Source organism: Peromyscus eremicus, chromosome 7, assembly GCF_949786415.1.
Source record: "Peromyscus eremicus chromosome 7, PerEre_H2_v1, whole genome shotgun sequence".
Classification (NCBI taxonomy): domain Eukaryota; kingdom Metazoa; phylum Chordata; class Mammalia; order Rodentia; family Cricetidae; genus Peromyscus; species Peromyscus eremicus.
Window position 1 is genome coordinate 61,091,061 of NC_081422.1, and position 24,602 is coordinate 61,115,662.

Genomic DNA, 24,602 nt, shown 5'->3' on the forward strand with positions numbered 1-24,602 from the left:
CTCCAGCTGTGCTAGAGAGTTTAAAGGGCATTTCTGGCAAAGCTCTATGTGACTTGAGAAAGAATGCCTCAAGAGAAACAGCTACAGGGTCTTGTGGATCCCAAAGCTTACAATAAGGGATATCCAACCTTTGAACATGTGACATGATGTCATCTGCAAATGTGTTAGGCTTTATCCATAGCCATCTTAGGATGTATAGTACACAGAGGACTCTAAGGAAATGCTTCTACTTAAGACATACCAGTGAGTTCACAGGAACTTCCTGCAGACCTGGATAGTAGAGTGCTGCAGTGTAGATAGGAACACAGGCTGGTCTCCTACCCGTTCTTTCTAGTCCCTGGCTCTGCTACACTACTTTGCAACTCAATCTCTGCAACTATCGAAAATGGGGATGTTGGTGTCTGCCCCCTAGATCTGTGTGAAAGGAGAAATGAGACAATCCTTTGAAAGTGTTTATAGGAGTGGCTAGAATACCATCACCCTTAGTGGCTGTAACAGCTGTTCTTATCCTCCCTCATCTTGATCAGTTTGCATGACTGCTCCCAATTTTGCCAGGTTGTGTCTGTAAATTTGATTTAAAGATTTAAAAAGTTTGTTATTCCACAGTACCATTTTGGGGCTTTTCAAATCTTAGGGCATTCTATAACAGCTGCAAGAATAATGTTTTACCATTTCACACCTCTTGTGTTTCTGTTATCTTCTAGGCTTTGTGGTGACTCAGCTGGTGACCTCCTGTGGCTCTGATGGACACTCAATGGCCCTGACAGAAAGTGGTGAAGTCTTTAGCTGGGGAGACGGAGACTACGGCAAACTTGGCCACGGGAACAGTGACAGGCAGCGGCGGCCAAGGCAGATTGAGGCCTTACAAGGAGAAGAAGTGGTACAGGTCAGGCCTGGCGTGGACACGTTTGCCTTTGAATGTAGATATGGAGTTGTTAAAATAGCATTCTGAAGTTTAACTAGGAGAAATAAGTATAAAAACAGATTCTGTGAGAGGTACAAGAGATCCACTGTTTTTGGTTATGCAGGCTCATTATTGAGCTTTTCAGGAATTAAATAGATTTTAATGTTAGAATGTACTTAACTTTTCCAAGCCATCTAACTTGGTCCAGGATACAATGCTGCAAGGGTCTTGGAAAACACACCACAGGATTAGGTCCTACCTTACAGTTCTTGGTAGGTAGAGGGAAGCCTTATTTAACCCCATCCTTTTTGTTCCAAAAGGAATGCGCATGTCTGTCATCTTATATCAGCTGGTGATATAAGATAATGTTGAAAAATTACATAGCACCTCGGGGTTTACTATAAACTTTTCCACTCGTTATCTCCTTTAGAATAGGTCAGTGTACACAGCCACAAGTATTGACAGTTATTCCAGGGACTACTTGGTTTTCCTGAACCTGCCCAGGCAGACCAGAAGGGCTGTGTAGGCAGGTAGACTGCCTGATCTTCACTTGTAGGCCAAATGTACTGCTGCATTCATAACCGAAACTGACTGGCTTCTTTCCTAGACTCTCTTCTTACAAACCTTTTCCTCCTTGGTTCTGTCCTAGATGTCTTGTGGCTTCAAGCATTCAGCAGTAGTAACATCAGATGGCAAACTCTTCACCTTTGGGAATGGTGACTATGGTCGTCTGGGTCTTGGAAACACCTCTAACAAAAAACTTCCAGAGAGAGTGACTGCGCTGGAGGGATATCAGATTGGACAGGCATGGCATAAGTCAATACAATGCTCTAGTGATAGTAATTTTCTTACCTCTTCTGTTTGCACTTAGATATTTTCTATCAGAAAGACCAGAATCCCTAGTTGCATTTAAGGTCTATACATTTTGTGTGACATATTTTGTAATTTTGTATGATTTTTTTCTCAATGTGAAAAATTCACAGTTTTTGGCTCCTAATTTTTGGATGTGACTGCTTAAAAAACACTGCCCATAAAGTACTACTACAACTTGCTATAAAGTCTTTTAAAAAACTGGGTGTGGTGACACACACCTGTGATGCCAGCATTTGAAAGGCCGAAGAAACAGGAGGATGAAGAGTTCAAGCAAAACTGAGGCTATGTGTTATAACTCATCTCAAACAAACAAGCAAACAGCAGCAGCAGCAGCAGCAGCAACAACAAAACTGCCTTTACACAGTGCAGCTTGGTTGCTGCTCCTGTGTGGCAGCATTGAGTTGGATGGCTGAATTTTTCCCTCTGTGCATAAACACATTGCAAGTGTCTCTCGATCGTGGTTCAGATGTCTGGACTTTTCCTGTGTCATTGCTGAGACAGCCTCTGGAGTCAGGGAATATTTCTGAGTTACATGTACCTTTTTTTGTTTTTGTTTTTGAGACAAGGTTTCTCTGTGTAACAGTCCTGGCTGTCCTGGATCTCACTCTGTAGCCCAGGCTGGCCTCAGACTCACAGAAATCCACCTGCCTCGACCTCCCAAGTGCTGGAATTAAAAAGGCGTGCGCCACTGCACATTTAATATGTGCTTTTCCCCTGCCTTTTATACTTTTATGTTCTTAGTTAGCTACAGATGATTGAAGGATTTTGCTTTGAAGAAAAGCATTCTTTAAGTATCTTGGGAGTTCTAGTTAATGTGTTTGGCTTAACATTTGGATCAGTTACCAAAACTAGTAAGAATCTTGGAAAACAACACATGAAATTTTCAGTCAAGAAGACAAAGTTCTGGAAGCAGAGTTTGTGTTCAGGCGAGATGGTCTGCTCACCGGATACTCTGCTGTTTCTCCAGGTGGCCTGTGGGCTGAACCACACCTTGGCAGTGTCAGCTGATGGTTCCATGGTGTGGGCATTTGGAGATGGAGACTATGGAAAACTGGGCTTAGGAAATTCCACTGCAAAATCCTCCCCTCAGGTCAGTTACTGCCTTGAACCTCAGTTTGAATACAATAGTAACTAGATTTCACTTTTATCAGCACCTCTTTTAAATTGGAAATGCTTTAGCTTGAAGATTTTGTAATTTGTAATGAGTGTTTAAGGCCTTCAGTTGTTTATTCTCAAATGTCCAACATTCTAGATCTTGGCTTTTAAATAAGCCATTACTAAAGTAGAATGGATGTAAACATTCTGCAAGGATAAGCCTCTGTCTCTGCAGACAGGCTGAGTGCTGAGTGACTCTGTCCCATATAAAGGGGAAACCAGACTGCCAGGGTCCTTAGGGAGAGGTCCATGGGCAAATTTTACAGCTCTGCCTACAGCTACTGTGTCACCTTTTTACCATTGAATTGTGCATCTTTCAAAAAAAAACATATATAAGAAATGAGTGCATAGAAAATAAACTAGGAACAGTTATTCTCATTAGGTTTCTTGGTTCTACAGACCTGTGCAGCTTTGTTATGTGGGCTTTCCTTCCTTACATATTTAATAAAGCATCATGACATGATTTCCAACTTTGTTTTCAAGTTCAGTTTGCGATCATATATAGCCTGTGACATGTTAATAGTTGCTTTGAAGAATGTTCAAATAGGGATGCAGAGAAGCAGAAAACTTCCTTTCTGGGGACTATAGAGGCAGCTTTAATCACCTGGGAAAAGTAAAAAGAAAGCAAACTGACAGGTAGCTGTGTGTGGTCTCTCAGGATCTTGCAGTGTTCTTTAAAAGGTCGTGGTTTTCTTTGGTTTCTGTTCCTCAGTGGAATGCTTCAACTTTACATGAGTCCCTGAGAATGGTAGCCACACTTCCCAGCCTCTGCACACTTTCTCCCACACACTCAGTTACCACCTAGAGCAGTAGCAGAAAATAATCTTTAGGAATATGACTCAGGTAAAACAAATCAATGACAATTGGCCTTTTTATTGGAGATACTACTTGATGTTATAAATGCCAGTAGGAAAACCCATGAGTTTTTGTTTTGTTTTGTTCTTCCTTCTGAGCACATGCCTTATACTTTCATTTCACAGAAAGTTGATATCCTTTGCGGAATTGGAATTAAAAAGGTTGCTTGTGGAACTCAGTTCTCTGTGGCTTTGACCAAGGATGGTCATGTGTATACTTTTGGTCAAGGTAAGGTATCTTCTAGCCTACGTTGTCTTCTATACATGTATATTACAGAAACATTTGCCTTCTAGGTTTGTAGTGTTCTGGGTGGTGTTTACCATGTGACCCTTGTTCTTTTGCTACTTTCTGCTCCTATTTGATGAGTTTTGTTTCAAGGACAAACTCCCTCCATTAAAGCTCATGTGAGAGCCTTCACTCTGGCTAGGGGAACCCCTGCCGAGAGCTCTCCCTCCCCCTGTCTGCTGCTGTCAGTCTAGAGAGACTGAGCGGTGTGTGAGGATGGGGAGAGACGGAGAAGTAAACCAGGACTGTTTCTAGTCTTGGGAGAGCACTGAGTCCTCTGTAAGGCTCAAGCTCTCTTAGGGAAGGACTTAACTTAGTCCTTGTGTTAGCTCACTCTGTCATCAGGATGGTACATCACCTCACAGAATGGGAGAAAGATGGTTCTGTTTCCTGGTTTCAGAGTTTCAGTCTGTAGTTCTGTGGTTCTCTTGGGAAAAGAGAATGGTGGAACAAAGCTGTTCACCTCAAGGTAGTATGAGGCAGAGAGAGAGAGGAGGGGGAAACAGATGGGGGCGGGGGGTAAGATACATCCTTCAAACACATTCCTCCAGGCTGGCAAGATAGCTGCATGTGTAAAGGCACTTGCTGAAAAAAAGAAATAATTGTCCTCTGACCTTTACATACATAGTATGAGGTGTGTGTGTGCACACAGGAGGAGGAGGAAGAGACGCTGCAGCAGCAGCAGCAGCAGCAGCAGATAAGGGGCTGAAAAGATGGCTCAACGGCTAATAGTGCTTGCTGCTGTTGTAAAAGGCCCGACTTTGGTTCCAAGAACGCAGCACATCATTGGGTCACAGGCATCTCTAACTCTAAGTCCAGGGGATTCAACACCCTCTAGTCTCCATGGGCACTAGGCATGCATGCAGGCACTCACACATATACATAAAACAAAAATAAATATTTTACTTGAATAAATAGATGTTAAAAGAAGAAGAAAGATATGCCTCCTATTACCACTTCTTCCAACCAGGTCCCACCTCTTGGTAATCATTCAGCTGTGGAAGAATCATTGATGAAGTTAGCATCCTCTCAATAGCACTATTGGTATGAGACCAGAGCTTCAACACACATCAACCTTTGGGACCAGTTTATATTCAAATCATAACCGCCATATGGGACCTTCTCTTCTAGATATATGTGTGAAGATATCCAACAGGCTATTGGGAATTTGTATCTGGGACTTCAGAGAGATTGGATATACAGATCTAGGTTAGGACATTGATTACATAGGGTAGTAGGTACAACTTTAGTCATAGGATTTAAGAAGCCCGGGAGGAGATGTAGAGTGAAGTCTAGAGTAGAATTCTAGGGAATGTTGGGGCAGTTAGTTTTGAATAGCAAATTGGTGAGTATGGTGAAGAGTCTCTGGGAAACAGGGGAACTCAGGCCATAATATCAGATAGTTATGTGTCATTCCCATGGGCCAGAGTCTGAGAGACCACTGCCACAAGCAGGCAGGAGCCAACTTAGGGTTTAGAGGGACAGTTTTAGGGCAGCTGTGCGAGCGGAAGTCGGATGGCAGATGCCATCCTAATGGGCCTACGGGATGGTGAGCAGCAGGGGTTGGGGGGTAGAAATTTGAGGCTAAAACTTGTCTAATGGCATCTTTTTTAAGAACACAAGAAACTTGAAGGCCTTGTTGAACATGTGCCAGTCCTTTTAATATCAGAATATTGAAAAGCCTCTTGGCTTGAAATACTGACTGTAGTTTTATTTTTCTTTATAAATAAAAAGACTAACATTTCATACAGGAATACCTCAACCTTTTTACTTAAAGTGGTGTATTTTGCTGGCATAGCACGTTTTGCTCCAATGAGTAATATACATCATTGACATTCTGACACAAAGAGTTAATGACCTGTTAAAAAACGCAGACTTCAAGGTGCCATCGTAAACTTCCTCTTGCTGTCTTTCAGACCGCTTGATAGGCTTACCTGAGGGGCGTGCCCGGAATCACAATCGACCCCAGCAAATCCCTGTCCTAGCTGGAGTGGTCATTGAAGACGTGGCAGTAGGAGCTGAACACACACTTGCTTTGGCATCAACTGGAGACGTTTATGCCTGGGGGAGCAATTCAGAAGGGCAGGTAAATGCCATGTTTGCTACTCTTTTGCGCCTTAGAAGTCTGACACTGTTGCTTATTTGCAAGAATACCTTTATAGTTTATAATAATTGTGTCCAGAGAATCCTTTGCTTGTGCAGGAAGTCTTGCCATCCCCAGTAGTCACAGGAGTAAATGCAGGAATAGAAATGAAGAGAATATGAAGAGTCTGCAGGTTTATGGGCTTGGTCCCTCTGTGTGTCTGTGTATGGAGAAAGGCTTTGCTAGGAGATGTCTGGGATAGATGCTTCTACCGAGGTTTTCAGCCCACGTGCAGAACCATCTTTGCCTCCTCCCATAAATCTCAGATCTGATTGCCCATAGAATCAGAGACCCTGATATTCAAGGTCTGTTATTCACAGTAACCTTAGTGAGCATTTATATTCTCATAACTACATTAGCAGACCAGGAAGTTGCTCATCTTTGTGGTTGCTGTGGTCTTGATGAGAGGAGAATTAATGGTGAAGAGACTTTTGGGAATTCCCTCACTAGGCATTGACAAGATCTTCCCCACTGATGTTGTACACTTAGCTGCTACTGCTAAAAACAGAGGCCTGTGTGGGGGGTGAGGGTGGTGCACGCCTTTAATCCCAGCACTCGGGAAGCAGAGGCAGGCGAATCTCTGTGAGTTCGAGATCAGCCTGGTCTACAAAGCGAGTTCCAGGACAGGCACCAAAACTACACAGAGAAACCCTGTCTCAAAAAAAAAAAAAAAAAAAAAAAAAAAAGTTATTTCATTTCTTCACACTCAGCTATCACTCCAGCCCCTATGTGGAAGTGTTTGTTTCCATAGCTCTCCATCGTTAATTTCTGATCACATGCTTGAATAAAAATGGTTGTTCAAAAAAAAGAAAAGAAAAAAAAAACAGAGGCCTGGAGCCCATGTATATTTTATATCTGTACTGTAACACAGAAGCCAGTGTGTTTTAAGTAAGAGCTCTATAGATCTTCTGTTCTCACTTTCCAAGAAGAACTCCTACCCTTTCCAGAAGTGGAATCCAAGAGTGACCAGTTGTTAAGACTACTCTGTAAGTTTGGACTAGCTCTGTTGCCTCTTGTTTTTAGGAGACAGTCTAAGCTTTAGAACTCTGTGATAGAGAAACAAATCAGAATTTATTTCATTATTAATGTTGGTGTATGAAACATACGTTAACAGATTATATCTGCTTGACTTGTGTCTCTTCAACCTCTGTGCATTTGTTTTTTATTCTTAGCTTGGCCTAGGCCACACCAACCATGTTCGAGAACCAACCCTGATAACAGTTCTGCAAGGGAGAAACATCCGTCAGATCTCAGCTGGCCGTTGTCACAGTGCCGCATGGACAGCACCACCGGTCCCACCAAGAGCACCAGGTGAGAGGCACACCATTTGCACTCCTCCAGCCGCTCTTCCAGCAGTGCCTGATGTACTGTCTGTAGTTCTTGTAGTTCTGAGGGCACCCAGCATCTGTCTGAAACTGTCAAGGCTTCTGGAGTATTCTTTGTGCTACAAGCACGTAAATATTGCATATGAATCATTTCCTCTGCAGACTTCAGTGTCTAGCAAAGACTCCTGTGCTCTCTTGTCTCTCTCCAGTCCCAAAAGAAATCAGCATGTGTTTTAGGCAAGCAAAAATTAATTAGGTTAGAGCATCTAAAAGTATATTTTTATATAGATAAAAAGATAACAAATAAAATGGGCCATGAAGACCCAGCTTTAATCCCAGCACTTAGACAGAGGCAGGAGGATCTGTTTGAATTCCAGGCCAGGCTGATCTACACACATAGCGAGTTCCAGGATAGCCAGGGCTGGTAGGGAAAACCTGTTGCAAAACAAGGACCACAAAAAGGTGACAGTTGCTTTGTAAGGCTTACGGTTAGAAAGATGAAAAGCTCTCGCTTCAGTAGCCATTTGATACAAAGTGTCTGCTCAGTGGCTCCGTCCAAGTCCAGTTGCTCCTGCAGGGTGGAGTATGAATAGTAGCTGCTTCTTGCTTTTAAATTTTTTTAAATACTACAAAATCATTATAGGCATTTTTTTAAAAAAAAGACTTGAAAATATAAGGCAGGGCTTGGGGAGACAGCTTATTCAGTAAGTCTTACCACACAATCGTAAGGACTAGTGTGTGAGCCCAAACAGCCACAGAAAGAAGCCAGGCATGTTGGCCCAGGCTTATAATCTCAGTGCTGCTGAGGCAAAGACAGGCAAACCCTGGTGGAGCTCACTGGCCCCTAGCCTGGCCTGATCAGCAAGCTCCAGGCCAATGGAAGAAGACCCTGTCTCCAAAAACAAGGAGATGGTCATCCTGAGGAATGACCTCTGATTTACGCATACATACACACACTAACACATATGCATAATTGTCTCCTTTAGTAAGGACCCTCCGATAGGCTGGATCTTCCATTTCCCTCAATGTAGCATTACTTTAATTGTGGCATTCTTCTATAGTTCCCATATTTGTGATACTGCTCATCCAAGCCCTAAAGCACTTCTTCTTGCTGGCTTCTGGTGTCTGAGGTATTATAATTTCTGAAGCCATGTGTGACTGGGTGCTTAGAGTCCCTTCTATTTTTGTTCACCTCCCTACTTCCCCAGCAAGTCTTTGGGGAAAACTCCTCAGAGATGTGTTTTCTTAAGGACTAGCAGTCACATAGATCCCCAACAAGCAGAAGAGGAATACCTGGTCCTCATTTGCACCATGCATTAATATGAGATTGACAACTATTGAATAGGAAAGGAAGAATCCACCCCCCCCAACCCCAACTGTTTTAGTCCCTTTATTCAAACAGAAACAGTTAAAGGAGAAGAAAACCAGGTTTCCTCTGTTTGTTTGTTTGTTTGGGGCTTTTTGTTTTATTTTAATTTTGTGTGTATTTGTTTTGTTTCATTGTTTTGGATTTTTGAGATGGTCTCATGTAACCCAGGCTGGCCTTGAACTTGCCATACTGCTGAGGATGACCTTGAACTTGTGTTGGAATTATAGGCCTATCCTACCGTGCTTGGCTTATGATATTTGAAGTTTTAAGGATCAATACTGTCCTAGTCAGTGTTCTCTTGCTTAAAGAGACACCAAGACCATGGCATGTCTTATAAGAGAACACTGAGTTGGGGCTGGCTTTCTCATGGTAGCGTGCAGGCAGACTTGGTATTAGAGAAGTAGCCGAGAGTTCTACAGGCAACAGAAGGAGAGAGACTCTGGGCTTGGCATGTGCTTTTTGAAACCTTAGAGCCCACTTCCAGTGCCATACTTCTCCAACAAGGCCACACCTACTAATCGTTTCAAATAGTATCACTCCTTGGTGCCCAAGTATTCTCATTCAAACCACCACAAGTACTAAAGCATCCAAAAAATTAAGATGAGTTAATGGGTAGAGGAATAGATGATATCTGTGTAGAACAGGAAATCCAGCAAAATATTAAGTATAGAATGTAGGTAGCGAGATTGTGTGTCCATTGAGGGATTATCTTGTGTTTGAAAGTTTTCAAAATACTTCAGATGGAAGCAATGCATTTTCCTTCACAAGTGCTTCTGTGCTTGGGCAGGTGTGTCAGTGCCTCTCCAGCTGGGCCTGCCTGACACAGTGCCCCCGCAGTATGGGGCACTGAGAGAGGTGAGCATCCACACCGTGCGGGCCAGGCTCCGGCTGCTCTACCACTTCTCTGACCTCATGTACTCATCGTGGAGGCTGCTCAATCTCAGCCCCAACAACCAGGTAAAGTGCTGGAGTGGGAAGTGGTACCCAGGGTATATTTCAAGGTCCCGGGCCTTTCTGCCTTTGCACAGTTCTCTCATGGCTAATGTGTTAGCTCTGTGACTCAAGAAGGACGGGGAAGTCAGCGGTTGGAATTCCATTTTATTGCTGACGTGGAGACAAGTGGCTGAACAGAAAGTGTTCTGATTTGTCTAAAACTGGAGGAAGCATGAGTGACTGAGCATGTCATAGCTCCTGCCAAGTCTAATACACGATGTTAAGTGGCTGGTGTGTGGCCAAATGGCAGGGTATTTTCCTAGCCTACACGAGACACCTGGGTTCCATCCTAGCCCTGGAAAAAGAAAGGGGGAAAACATCTAAGTACATAGTGCTGCTAGGACCATAGTACACAGTGTTAAAGAATCAAGTCAGCTGAGAAGTTTAGGAGACTTCCTTCTCCTCATAAAGGAGCATTCTCAATCTAGTAAAGGGAAGTTAGGGAGAACGAAGTCAATTTGGCTGATTTGTCTGTCTTTATAGAGTAGACCCACAAATTAAGAAATAACTAGGTTAGTTAATAAGTAAGCATGTCTGCCAAAATAAAACTCTCAGTCAGAATCCTTTGGATCACCAGTCATGAGAGAAAGGAAAAGATTTGATATCTTTTTACAAGTAGGCAACAGCCAGGCGGGAGGATGGTCTGTTGCACTAGAGTGTCAGCGAGCTGGTTCTAGTTAAGTGAGAAGTGTCTGATAAGAAGCCATGTGAGAAAAGTAGCTGAGAAATATCTGAATAGTACATTTTTCACATTGTTGAGAATTTATGTGTACACACGCAGACTGAAAGGCAATGCAAGGTGTCAGTGGGGTTATCTCTGTGTGGATGAATAATGGATGATTTTATACCATATCTGGATTTCTACTTTCTGTATTTTCTAAGGCTTTAAAAATGGTAGTCATATTTTATCAGTATTTTTTAAAGTTACTAATTTCAACTGAGACTCAGATCTATGCTTTTAAAGGACATTTCAGAAAGAAATGATATTTAAAAGTACTATTCTTTTAAGTCTGATATTATGCCATCTCTGATCTCCTTATGTTGTCTACAGAACAGCACATCTCATTACAATGCTGGAACATGGGGCATTGTACAGGGCCAACTGCGACCTCTGTTAGCTCCAAGAGTCTACACGCTCCCCATGGTACGCTCCATAGGGAAAACCATGGTTCAAGGCAAAAATTATGGGCCTCAGATTACTGTAAAGAGAATATCAACCAGGTAGGTCATGTGTGTTCCTCTAACCAGCTAGAATTGTTTAGAATGTTACTGCTCATCTGTGTGCCCTAGCTTCTTTATCACTTATAAAGGGTAGTGATGGTGCTTACTTGAGTCCCCGTGTCTGTTCACTGGTGGAAAGATACCACCAAGGATCTTTGTGGTGATCTGTGGAGATGAAGAGTTATGTTATGTTACTCTTTTGCTGTTTTATTATTTCTTTTTTCTTTTTAGAGGACGGAAGTGTAAGCCCATCTTTGTTCAAATAGCAAGACAAGTGGTAAAGCTAAATGCATCAGATCTCCGTCTACCCTCCCGAGCATGGAAGGTTAAGCTGGTTGGAGAAGGGGCTGATGATGCTGGAGGAGTATTTGATGACACCATCACAGAGATGTGCCAGGTACATTCATGGGTGTCCCTACTGAGGTCTGTTAGTGGTCTTTGACTGTTGCCAGTATACATGGGTGCGTCTGTGAGTCTTCAGTTACACTGCTTGCTAGTGCTGTGTAGTGAATTGCAGTGAGTTGGGGAAATGTTCTGTGGAGATCCCTTAGCACATCAAGATCACTCACTCACCCATCCACCATCTGTTATGCTGTAGTAGAAGATAAAGTAGTGACACATGAATACTTTTTAGGAGACAGATCCAGGACCACTGTGTGATTTATTTTGGTGCTTCTACAACAAAGTGGATCCACCAGGCTCCAGAAGAATAGAAAAATGAGTGTTAAAGAGTTTAAACTGGGACCGGAGAGATATTGCAGTGATTTCAAACACTTAGTGCTCTTCTGGAGTATGCAGGTTAGGTTCTCAGTGCCCACTCTCAGCTCCGGAGAGTTCAGTGCCCTCTTCTGGTCTCTGAGGATACTGCTTGTATTCGATGCACAGACGAAACACCCATACAAGTAAACACAGTTTTTGAAGTTGAAACTGTAATTTTTAGAGTTTGGACCAGTTCTGATTTTATAAGTCGAACTGGCAGACTGTTTCGGGATTAGTACTGTTCCTTCCACTTTGCCTGATAAACCCTGTGACTTGAGTGACACTGTCACTATTGAGTCAGTTTGGAATTTCACCACACCCTGCTCAGAGCTGTACAGCTGCTCACTGGTGGTCTTGCTCATGCCGCTTCTTCATTCACAGGTGATTTCTCACATAAGGACTTCATAATTTCTCTTTAAGTTTGGAGTCACAAAAATAACTAGACTATAGAGATTGCTAAAGCATAGCATTTAAATTCCTTAAAATATCCCCTTTCCAGTATTATCTTTAATGTAGTTGGTTTATGCATTGATTGTCATTTTGTCTTGATGCATTTGATTATCATTTCTCAACAAAACACTTTCTTCTCCTGCAGGAACTTGAAACTGGTGTCGTTGACCTTCTCATCCCATCTCCTAATGCTACTGCAGAAGTCGGTTACAATAGAGACAGGTATGTAGGCATGCTTCTCAAATGTCTTAATAACGACAGTCACCTACTGAGTGCTTCCTGCGCACCAGGCACTGTTTCCGTACTTCACATGTGTTTCCCACTGAGTCCTCACTGTAACCCTGAACCAATGCACCCATCATGCCCCTGCCATGGTGAGAAACAGACACTGCCATCCTCACTCAGTACTGAGGAACGGATTGATGGTAATACAGAGGGAAGAGGAAACTCAAAGTCACTTATGAACCCTGGCTGCCATATGTTTCTTCAGGCTTTACCATGCATGGTTCATTTAGATTCTCCTAATGCCATGTCATAGAGCTGGTTGTTCACAATCCACTAGTGTCCTTGTATTTGTAATTTTTAAATTTTTTCATCTTGCTCTAAAGACTTAGAAGTTATAAGTGAAATGATTGCAGAATATGGGGCATTCTGGAGCAGGAGGCTACTAGGCCATTTTCTAGCTCTTTTACTTTTTTCTAAGTATAGTTGGGTTTGGTGAGGCATGCCCGTAACCCCAGCACCTGGGAAGTGGAAGTAAGAGGATCATGACTTTGACGTTAGCCTGAGCTTTGTAGCAAAACTCTATCTTAAAAAATAGAAACAAAATAGGAACTTCAGAGATGGCTTAGTGAGTAAGAGCACTTGAAAACAAGAGGACCTGAATTCAGATCCCCAGGACATAAAACCTGGCTATGGTTACTTGTGCCTGGAACTCTGATGCTGGGAGCTAGAGACAGGCCGATTCACTGGCTGGCCAACCTAGGCAAAACCAGGTAAGCTTCACATTGGGTGAGAGGGCCAGTCTCAAGATCCAGTCTCAGAAAATAAGGTGGAAGGCAGGTAGGGACACACTCCTTTAATCCTAGCACTCAGGAGGCAGAGGCAGGCTGATCTTATGAGTCTGAAACCAGTCTTGTTTACATAGTGAGATTCAGGTCAGCCAGACTCTGTCTCAAAAAAATAAGGTGGAGAGCTATAGAGGAATATACTCAACATCCTCCTCTGGCCTTCACACACTCATGAACCCACCACATGCACAAGCACACATATACACATACATATTCTGTCTCTCACACACATGCTCTCAATCTCTTTCTTATACATACACATATAAATATACACAGAGAGATATTAATTCAGAATGTTCTCCCTATGCTGTCCAAAACAATATTCCCGTGTAGTTTGGTGAACACTCAAATGTGGTTAGGATAACTAAAGATCTGAAGTTGAGCCTGGTGGGATGGCCCATGCTTACAATTCCAGCACATGAGATCAAAAGAGGAGCAGTGGGGATGTTTAGACTGGAATTCAGTAGCTGCATATAGTTAATGACTGCTGGGTTCAACGGCACAGGTCTAATCTAATGTTCTAGCTGTGGGGAACTCATTTCTGATGGGAGGAATCTTTGCTGAAAGATTTGCTTTTCTTCCGCAGGTTCCTTTTTAACCCCTCTGCCTGCCTTGATGAACACTTAATGCAGTTTAAGTTCTTGGGAATTTTAATGGGGGTTGCCATTCGGACCAAAAAGCCTCTGGACCTTCACCTGGCCCCTCTGGTGTGGAAGCAGCTGTGCTGTGTTCCACTCACTCTGGAGGACCTGGAGGAGGTGGATCTGCTCTACGTGCAGACCCTTAACAGCATCCTTCACATTGAAGACAGTGGCATTACTGAGGAGAGTTTCCATGAGGTAAACCCCGGCACATGGAGGCTTCTCTATGAACGTCCTGTGTGTGTGCAGATGGGAAGTTTTCTGTGTAGAGTCAGATGCTATCCTCCTGTTTCTGTGAGCCTGACCCTGATGTGTCTGGGCCAAGTTGCCCCTGGCGGCTCAGTCTTAGTGGTCCCAGTAGCTGCTCATGTGTAGAGCTGGCGCTTGTCCCCAGCTCCTGTTTCTTCCACTTCAATGACTTCTCTGCCCATCAGAGTGGACAACCAGGGGTGCCAACTGGAAAGGGACCCATGTTCCTAGGTGGTCGGAACTCACAGCAAAGATGTACCTCTTTTTCCCTGTATCAGATGGGTCAGCATGGTCTTGAGCAGTCATAGCTGCCTGGACTGCCTTGTTTTTAGTACTAAAGCCTTGTCTTTCTCACTGGTGTGTGTGTGTGTGTGTGTGTGAGAGAGAGAGAGAGACATGGTTTTGTTATCCTCTCTGCCATGTAATAAAATTTCTTGTTTTTCTTTTCTTAGATGATTCCTCTTGATTCTTTTGTTGGCCAGAGTGCTGATGGCAAAATGGTTCCCATAATCCCTGGTGGAAATAGTATCCCACTCACATTTTCCAATAGGAAGGAGTATGTGGAAAGGGCCATTGAGTATCGACTGCATGAGATGGACCGTCAGGTGAGATGAAACATCATGGTGCAGGAGGAGGTGCCTGGAATGCTTTAGTTTATCCAGACAAGAGCTCACCAGTTACTGCCAGATCTGGCCATTATTTCCTTTGATGTATACATTGACTTGTATCAGTATTTTAGACCTTACCCAGAGACTTCTTAGGCCATGTGTCACTGCCCATGTCCTTAAGTCACCTCGCCTTGAGGCCCCTCCTTACCACTCCTCACATGTCTGGCCCACAGTTCTTACTACTTCGCCATCCAGTGCCCCCACTCCAGCTAGGTCAGTCAGCCCTAAATACAGGTCTTACAGCCTCACAAGAGCCTCTTCCCTTCTGACAGACCTTCCTTCGGCCTAGCTAAGAGTGTACCTCCTTCACAGACCTGCTTCTCCTAACTGGGAGAGACTTCTTCCCTTACTCTGAAATAAACTCAGCTTGTGTCATATTTGTGTGGATATAGTGGCCTAAGAATGTTTGAGTCTTGTTTCTTGAGTCCTCTTGAAAGGCTGCAAGTGAGGAGTGCACTTCTTTGTCATTGGTGTTCTCTGGTCTGTGCTGAAACACGGGTAAGCATTGAGTTAATGTTAGGGTAGGAGTACGTGACCATAGGAGTTGCTACTCTCTCCACAGTTGGTTCTTTTCAAAAGATCATTAATAATTTCAGTGTTTCATTTTTAGGTTATGTTGGGCCTTTTTAGCTCTGGATCCAGGCTCTGAGAATAACTAAGTTCAGTTATTTGAAGCTCCATATCCTTCATTCTTGGTTCCTTCTTTGAGTTTGGCTTTGGGGCCAGTTCAGTCATTAAACTGTTTTCCTTAGTTTAGCAAAGGTAGGTTTAGTCAGTGACAGAGTTTGCAGGGCCAGGGTTCAGGGTTTGTCTCCAGTTCATGATGGAAAGGGGTGTATGTGGGGGGTGGGGGGGTCTATGTATGTGTTGTGGGGGGTCTATGTATGTGTTGTTGAGAATTAAGATCAGGGTCTTGCCTGTCCGAGGCAAGTGCTACACTGCTGAGCTACATCTCCAGTCCTGATGAAAAGTTCAGTGACTGATTAAATGTGTACTGGTCCTGCTTGGTGCTGGAGCCCAGCGTGTGCACTTTTCTCCATGGGGCACTTTGGGAAGTAAGGGTTATTGTCAGCACTTCACAGAAGCACAGAGTCTAGGGAAATAAGAGTGTGGCCGCTGCAGATCCAGAGCCCAGGCTTCCCTGCAGGCTGCTTCTCCTGGCCCTCTCTCTCTGCCTTGTTCCTCTCTCAGTGAACTGGATGCTTCTGTTTTCACTTCTGCCTCATCTTGTAATTGAATGTTCCTCCTGTGACTGTCCCCAGTCATCTCCTTGCCGCCTCCAAGCAGCCAGCCTCACGCCTCAGTTTTTTCCAAACAGTCTTTGTTTTCTCTTTTGCTGGCCTTGGTGGGTTGATTTTGACAGTCTGTAGTGTGGATATACCCCTTAGTGCCTTGGGGATGCTATCAGCAGTGTCTCAGCACAGGCACAGTAACTATAGCAGCAGGTCCTTCCCAAGGTGCAGTTTCCCTTTTCCGTATCAGAGAGAAGCATTTGAGGTAAGTAAGGTTGCCTCCTGTGCCACAGGGGGCTTCTGAGCAGAGGACTGGCGCCTCCTCCTTTGTTCTCAGCTGTCCAGATCATCTCGTCATCACTCATGGTGAACACTAGTTACCTCCTTTTCCATTTGAGAACAGTTAAATGATAGTAAGTGCTGGATCCCAGACTCAGAATGCAGTGTCTTGACTAAATTCTTTGCCTTTATTGAGATTCTATTATATATTCTTTGTGCTTTTCAAAAATTGTTTTCCAATGGATACAGTTTTTACGAGAATGGTCATCTGTATCATACCAGTCCTCAAGAGTTGCTTCTGTGGAAGAGGAGATGGACCAGTCACACAGCACGCAATAGCACATAGCTGCATGTGACTAGAAACATGAGTGGGTGGTTACCGAATGGGGCCCCAGTCACTAAAATTTTGTGGGGAGAGAAGGCGGACTACATGGAGTTGGAATTAAGACTGAAAAGAGTGTAAGAGTTCAGAGCAGGGCAGAACTCAGACAGGACAGCCCTGGCCACAGCCCTCAGGCCTGGAGTGGACAGCTTGTGCTCATGATGTCTCCATGCGCACGTGTGTGTTAATGAGTAACCTTTCCTGGGACAGGTGGCTGCAGTTCGGGAAGGGATGTCCTGGATTGTCCCTGTGCCTCTGCTGTCCCTCCTCACGGCCAAGCAGCTGGAGCAGATGGTGTGTGGGATGCCTGAGATCTGTGTGGAAGTCCTGAAGAAGGTTGTGCGCTACCGCGAGGTGGACGAACAGCACCAGCTGGTACAGTGGCTCTGGCGCACGCTCGAAGAGTTCTCCAACGAGGAGCGGGTGCTCTTCATGCGCTTTGTGTCTGGGCGCTCCCGACTGCCCGCCAACACCGCTGACATTTCTCAGAGGTTTCAAATCATGAAGGTCGATAGGGTAAGTATGCAGTTTTCCTTCCTTGGTTAAAATTTGCCCTCTGTTTCCTTTTCTGTTGCTTGCCTGCTGGGGAAACCAAAGTTGAACCCCCCAGAAGGCCTACGCATTCAGGCTTTAGCTCTTGGAACATCCCAATGTTCTAAACCTCGGGTATAAACTTGAACTTCAGTTAGCTGTGGTGAGAAATGGCCTCAGTGAATGTGGAAAGCCTGTTGCTGCCAGCACCTTCCCTACCCCGCCTGAGTGGGCAAGGGATCCTTATGCTCCTGCCTCTCAGGCCCTGTGCCTTTTCTGTGTGTAACTTGTGTGCCAGGGTCCAGTCTTGTTCGGTGCACACCTGGTGTGCAGGAACCTGGAGATCTAGGCCGCAGTGCTAGCCAGCTGTGCCACCATAGAGGCTCCAGCTGCAGATCCCCAGCCTAGTTGCATTTTGAAGGTGGTTTAGGAATAAGCAGCTCAGAATCCGAAGCACACATTGGGGTCCAGAACCATCTTTCTAAGTCTGCTACCAGCTGTGGCTCTTTCCTTGTGGACCTTTTAGGGACCCCAGGGTAAATGCTGCTTGCCTTCTCCACAGTCCAGCCCCTGCCCCAACCCCTGTGTTCTGGTCATAATGGGCTTCTGTCTTTCTCTCCCTCCAGTACAGCATGCTCTTTTTGCTTTGGAGTCCTTACACCGTGGTTTTCCTCCATGCCCTTCCAGCTGCACCTAGCAAGCACTGCTCTTTAAGGACAGTGCCAGTGTTCTCTCTTCTAGAATGTCGTCCTCCGGGATCCTTTCCCATGCTTTCTGCTTGACCTTCTCTTGGCTTCCACACGCGGGCACAGCCCTTAGAGTATCTCTGCCCTCCTCTTTCCTCAGCCGTACCCCGCCCTTCCCCTGTGTGTGGCAGTTCTCTGCAGGTGCATGGTGCTTGGGAAAGAAAATCAGATGCTTCCCCCGGCACTTCCCTCAATTTCAGTGTCTGCCCTGGGTTCTTCAGCTGCTCCCTGCTCCTGAGGTTGAACCAGTCAGTGGTTCTTGACCCTCCTAATGTTGCGACCCTTTAATACAGAGTTCCTCATGTGTGCTGACCCCCAACCGGAAAGTTAGTTTGTTGTTACTTCATAACTTGTCATTTTGCTACTGTTATGAATGGTAATGTAAATATTTGATATGTGACCCTGTGTGGGTTGGGGACTACTGCTGTAGACGGAGCTCTGCTCCTGTAGCCGCCAGCTGGAGCTCTGCTCCTGGCTAGGGCCTAGGCTCGCAGGGACTGCTATGCTGGGGGAGGCTATGAAAAGAGCCTTTCCATACATTTTCTGCATGAGTAGCCAGAAACCATAAGCTGTCAGTCTGTTTTGTTGCTGCACAGTGAGGTGGGAAGGAGGTAATAGCTCCTTCTATTCAGTTCTAGAAATGATCCTTGCCTTGAATGTGCCCCAGGCTGCCTAGCCACCCCAGGAGTTAATCTGTCACTAATCTCCTGCCTCAGTAAACTGACCACTGGGGATGTTTCCTTTGTGGCTTTTAGATCACTTCTCTAGTGTCCACGTTTAGGTCATCAAAGCCATCTGGTGGCCTTTCCCTTCCTCACTGTCCTCTGCTTTTCTGCCCATATCCCTCCCTGTTGTCAGTCTCTCTCTCTCTCTCTCTCTCTCTCTCTCTCTCTCTCTCTTTTGCGCGCGCGCTGAAAGATTATTAAAGGCGTGTGGTTCCCAGTATTGGGACTAAACATGTGTGCCACCACTGCCTGGCTTTGTTTCTCTCCTAGTCTGAATCAATCTCATGTAGTCCAGGGTGGCTTTGAACTCACAGAGATCCAGACGGGTCTCTGCCTCCCGAGTGCTAGGATTAAAGGTGTGTGCCACCACTGCCTGGCCTCTATGTTTAATCTAGTGGCTTTTTCTGATCTCTGATCTTCAGTCAAATTTTATTAGGGTACACAATATATCACCACAAAGGAAGAGAAGGCTGGTGGGGGGAGGGGGGATAAGGTAACCAGTAGGGAGTCCTGCCCTGGCACTCACAACCCAGCACTGCAAAGAGAGAAACATTTACTATTAAATACTGTGTAGCGGAGCTGAAGAGATGCATTACTCAGAGGTTAAGAACATAGGCTGCTTTTCCAGAGGTTCTGAATTCAATTTCCAGCAACCCCTTGGTGGCTCACAGCCATCTATAATGAGATCTGGTGCCCTCTTCTGGCCTGCAGGGATACTTGCAGGTGGAACACTGTGTACATAATAAATAAATCTTAAAAATAAGTAAGTAAATAAATAAATAAATAAATAAATACTGTATAGCCAGCTGTGATGCACACTGTAATCCCAGTACTAAAGGAGGGGTTTAATTTAGGGCCAGCCTGAGCTATATAACAGACCTTGTCTAAAAAATAAATAACATAAGATCATCACTGTCCTTGCAAATAGTTTAGAAAATGGTTGTTAGCAGGGAGGGCCAGAGAAGATATATAACATGCTTTCTAGCAGAAGCCATTTTCAATTGTACACTTTTAAAATTCCTCTTTAAAAACTGAGTGTAGTGGCACACTCCTTTAATCCCAGCACTCGGGAGGCAGAGGCAGGCAGATCTCGGTGAGTTTGAGGCCAACCTGGTCTACAGAACAAGTTCCAGGATAGCTGAGGTTATACAGAGAAACCCTGTCTGAAACAAAACCAAACAAAGCACCACCACCAACGAAAACCAGCTTTCCAAACACAGTCTTGGTAATGACCGTTTTCAGTGTGGGCATCCCTGTGGGTTAAATGCAGTCCCTGGCTTGACCGCTTTTCCTCACTGGCTGTGGCCAGCAATGAGGTGCTCAGACCACAGTGCAGCAGGGAAGGGACAGCACCCTGGCCCCTTCCACTTCACTTTCTTTGTTGGGGGATCCCCACCATGACCTCAAATCTGTGCCCCTTGGTAGGCAGGAGGGGACTCTGGCCTCTTACTCTGACAGGTTCTGTGCAGTGTTCTGAAGCAGTCCTACCTAGTCAGGGCTTGTCACCTGACATACATTACAGGGCCATTGGAGGAAGTAACTTGCCTCCATGACAGTGGATCCCATGTGCCTCTGCCAGGACCTAATCTCTGCTTCCATGCAAATGAGCCAGATGGACACAGCCTAAGAATCTATCTTGAAGTCAGGGAGAAGCCCTTTCCTGTCTTGGTGGTGGTAGTGAGTAGCTCTATGCTCTCTGGTATTGTGGTGCCCTTGGTAACAGCTCTGGGTCTGTCTCTCCACAGCCCTATGACAGTCTGCCTACCTCACAGACCTGCTTCTTCCAGCTGCGGCTGCCCCCCTATTCCAGCCAGCTGGTCATGGCTGAGCGCCTGCGCTATGCCATCAACAACTGCCGTTCAATTGACATGGACAACTACATGCTCTCGAGAAACGTGGACAACACCGAGGGCTCTGACACGGACTACTGACAGCCAGGGTGCTGTCACCCTCTCCAGAATGCTCACTTCCGATTGGATGTTGATACACTTCCGTGGTGACTGACTGCATAGATGTTTTAGGAACATAAGCTGACATAAACAGTGACCACATTTAGTTACTTCAAATGAATCAAAGAAACTAGATGTTTTTATTTTTCTGTGATTGTACAAAAACAAAAGCAGAAACTGCTCAGTCAGGTTTCCCTCTGTATTTTTGGTCACTTTGGATAAGTTTGCATGGAACCATTTTGGTGCATTTTTAGTTGGGAATGATACATTTTTGTAAGCCCACCCAGTGAACATGAAATTGTACATTGTGTATAATTGTTCATTAGAAAGGACAGTTTTACATGAATATTCATATATTTATTTTGTTTTAGTTTGATTCGCCTGTGCAGGGTTCCTTATGCAGAGAAATAAAGCAGATTCAGGAATCAGAGTGGGGGCTGCTGCTGTTGATCCAGGGAAGCTCTGGGCTAGGAGTTGAGGCAGACATGAGCCCAGGCGCCAGCCAGTGTCACTTTGATGGGGGGGGGGGGGGGGGGGTGTCGGCAGGGTCGGTCTGAAAAAGACATTCCTGAGGAGCACAGTGGTGGGAGAAGCCGGGCTTGACTGTCTCCTTCCCTTTGTTCTGCTGGCATCCTGGGTCTCTCATTTTGTTCCCTCACCCTAGAGCAGAGCTTTTCAGCACCGCCTCCCCCTGCAAAGCCTCAGCACATCCGGTGTGAGACAGCATCTCTGTGCCAGTGCCACGTGGTGAAGAACTAGAGGAGACAGAAGGAGCAAGCAGTAGTACCAGAGGACGTGAGAGGGCGCGGTGGTCCCAAAAGCTGCGCCTGCAGGGACTGGGCGTGCATAAATAAGTAGTGTGGGTGAGCGGGTAACCGACTTCATAGGAGGGCTAGTGTGTGGATGGTGGGGAATGGGGGGGGGAGCCTGAGAAAGAGCCCCGCTTGGTGCTTGAACCTAGCCCCTGTGGGCCATTGATAAGTGCCCATCTGTGCTAGAGTGTCATCTGAATGTGTTGGGAGAGAGGGGCCACCTCTAGGTGGCCGTGAGGGTTCTGCAGTATTCCAACAAGAGTTGGAGGTCTGTGGGCAGCTTGTCTCTTCACTCCCACCGAGTCTGTGTCACAGGCTGCTTCCCATGGACCCAAGAGAGAGGTCAGTGCTGACAGCCTGCTCAGATAAGGTACCAAGCAGAGAAATGGAAAGCAGGTGTTTGTGTTCAGAGAACAGGAAAGAAAAATGAGGTTCTGCCAGCCATGATAAGTAGAGCATGAATCTGAGAGGAAACCCTGATAAAGCTGAGAATTGTGGCATCATTTTGTTAAAGTTTTCATATGGAGTTGGGCCTTAGAGAAAGATTAACGTTTCTGGGGGCCACCAGGGACTTCTGAAGACAAGCCCTTCATTCTGAGCTTAGGTGGGAAGGCACTGTGTGGGCCTCTGGACCGGGAGAGTTCACTAAGGCTCTGTGCTAATGGGGTTAAGGTCCCTTTGACTCCTCTGGGTTTCCTCCTAGTGACAGGAAGGCCTTCCCTCTTGCTGAGCTAAGGGTGTGCAGTCTGCAGGCTTCAGTTTATCTCATTTGAAAACAATGCCTAACCCTGTGGCTGAGGCCTATAAGGGCAGATTTGCTCTGCCTGGAGAGAGTAGGAGCATGGCTGCAGGGTGGTGCCCAAACCTAATGCACTTGTCTCAGGTCCGGCCCTGGGGAAGAGTGCGCAGATGCAGATGCCTCTTGGCTGGAAACATGCTTGCTTTGTTTTTTCCTTCTCTTGATTCTCCAAGACTAGTTTCTTATCTATGGAGCAGCAGTTGGGTCTAGGGAAAGAGATTTGGTTTACCTGGGTCACATTCACCCCCTGTAGAGATTTGTATAGTTTCTTAATTGCTGTCCTCATTTCATTAACAAATACTTGCAGATTTACGTCCTTTATCGATCTCAAGAAAACAGAGCCTTTAAATCAAGCTTTTCCCAGCTGTCCGTGCACACGTGGGTTTGTTCCACTTCTCCCAGGTTGTGACCTTACTAGATGAAGCACTGGGTCTGGTAAGCTTGGTATTTAGCAAAGAGCATGTGTTGGACATTGATTGGAAGAGCTGGCAGGAGGGTCTCTCCGGATCAGGTGGTCTCCCTTTACATTCTTGGGAAAAGCACTGGGTCACAGGCCAGCACTGCCACAGTAGAATCCAGGAGGCTCAGCTAGTGCAGTAACTGGCCTGTGCCCCTGTAAAACAAATCCCAGAGCACCACCTCAGACTTCCCAGGGACTCTGGGGCCCACCACCTAAGCACTCTGGCCCTGGTCTTCACTGACCCCAGGCCCCAGCTTGATGTGGTCTTGGGGCAGTTTCCAGCCAGAAGGGTGGTCTGCCTCGTGCGGAGGCCGTGCACTCACCTCAGCCTCCTGGTATGTGATTGAGAAGACAGGCATTCCAGGGGCTGCTGGAAAATGTGGTCTGATAGCCTGTGAAGGCACAGATGGCTGCCAAGGCCGTTTCCAGGGGTCTGGCAGCCCCGTCTGCCCTGGCTTACCCACCTTCCCTGAAGGTGCCATGTCCTTGCTGAGATCTGCCTGCTGATGGGATCATCATTACAGTTGGGACACTCCCTTGGCTGAGCCACTGGCTTTCCCATAGATTAAAAGGCATTATGCCAGACCAGGGCTAGTGTGTGTGCCTTCTGATTCTGAGCTAGGTAAGCACTGCCACTGCTCAGAACGCGGCAGCAGCAGGTAAGCAGTGAATTTCACAGGCTTTCCCCGTGCTTGGTGTGCTGGCTCCTGCTGGCACGAGGGGACCTATGTAATCCTCCCCTAATCTGTCCTTCACAGCTCCCTCCATCACGTCCTCAACGTCTCTTCTCCCTGCTCCAGCCAAGCTGATCTCATTGCTGTTGCCAACACCCTAACCCTGCTCCTAGTCTGGCACCCTGCAGTTTCTTGGCCTGTAACACTTTCCATATGGCTTGCTGGGTCCCTGGCTTGCTTCATGGCGCAAGCGTCACCTTCTCCATGAGATTTAGTTGGTCAGCCCCTTCTGAGTGCCTCCCCACCCCCAGGGTTGCCACCAATCCCGGAGTCATCCTCACCCTACCCCCCAAGCCGCCTTCTAGACCAATTAATTACTGCCTCTACTAGAATAGAGGTTCCGTGAGAACAGAATTTGTCTTTTTCTTGCTGTTTCTCATTTGGAAACATATTAAGGAACTTGTGGGTCGGAATCGGGAAACCATTTCACAGAAAACTAAAAACCTGGCTGCAGATAAACGAAGAGTCTTGAGTAGAGTGGGCGGTGGGGGAGCTCCGCTGAGCTTGCGCATCTCCCGGCTGTGTCCGTTTACCCTGATTGCCCCGTCCCGGTCTAGGCCCCGGTCATGGGGACAGGACCGCTAAGGTGAAATGGACCTGAAGTCCAGGGCACAGCCAGCAAATCTAGGAAATTAAAGTCTCGGTTTTTTCATCAGCTAACAATGGTTCCATATCCAAGCACTTAACTAGGGCTACTACTTTTATCTTTGAATACTGGCTTTTTATAAAGTTATGCATTTTTCCCTTGTGAGAACCGCAGGACATATATTGGTAACTATAAGTCATGCAGGGACGGGAGCGACTTTTCTAGAATGGTTAGTGCATCCTGCTTCGGTGCGGGCATGAGCGGCTAGCGAGGCCCCAGCCTCGAGTTCTCCGCCATTCAGAGGCTCCTCGCCAGCCTAGTGCGCGGCCGGGCCGCTAGGGCGCGTGAGTGCGCGCGGGCTGGAAACGCGGGGTCGGGCGGGGCGGACGTTTAAAAAGAACCACCAA

General features: G+C 45.9%; 1 protein-coding gene and 1 long non-coding RNA gene across 8 annotated transcripts in view; one reads left to right on the plus strand and one right to left on the minus strand.

The window, feature by feature from the left end:
• Herc1 (HECT and RLD domain containing E3 ubiquitin protein ligase family member 1) overlaps positions 1-21,234 on the plus strand; it is a 160,797-nt gene extending 139,563 nt beyond the window's left edge. For all 7 annotated transcript variants that reach the window (XM_059268149.1, XM_059268153.1, XM_059268155.1 and 4 more), the window contains exons 65-78: positions 705-886; positions 1,554-1,709; positions 2,745-2,867; positions 3,913-4,015; positions 5,989-6,158; positions 7,388-7,526; positions 9,697-9,866; positions 10,954-11,123; positions 11,355-11,520; positions 12,478-12,554; positions 13,989-14,241; positions 14,745-14,897; positions 17,064-17,369; positions 20,601-21,234. In XM_059268149.1, the coding sequence (XP_059124132.1) occupies positions 705-886; positions 1,554-1,709; positions 2,745-2,867; positions 3,913-4,015; positions 5,989-6,158; positions 7,388-7,526; positions 9,697-9,866; positions 10,954-11,123; positions 11,355-11,520; positions 12,478-12,554; positions 13,989-14,241; positions 14,745-14,897; positions 17,064-17,369; positions 20,601-20,786 (2,354 nt within the window). In that variant the 3' untranslated portion in view covers positions 20,787-21,234. The remainder of the gene's footprint in view (positions 1-704; positions 887-1,553; positions 1,710-2,744; positions 2,868-3,912; positions 4,016-5,988; positions 6,159-7,387; positions 7,527-9,696; positions 9,867-10,953; positions 11,124-11,354; positions 11,521-12,477; positions 12,555-13,988; positions 14,242-14,744; positions 14,898-17,063; positions 17,370-20,600) is intronic.
• A 98-nt stretch (positions 21,235-21,332) lies between these two features.
• LOC131915142 (uncharacterized) lies at positions 21,333-24,581 on the minus strand. The gene is made up of 3 exons (XR_009380271.1): positions 23,199-24,581; positions 22,482-22,621; positions 21,333-21,559 (listed from the first exon to the last, which is right to left on the minus strand). It is a non-coding gene; the product is annotated as an uncharacterized LOC131915142 (long non-coding RNA).
• Between the last annotated feature and the right edge of the window lie 21 nt (positions 24,582-24,602).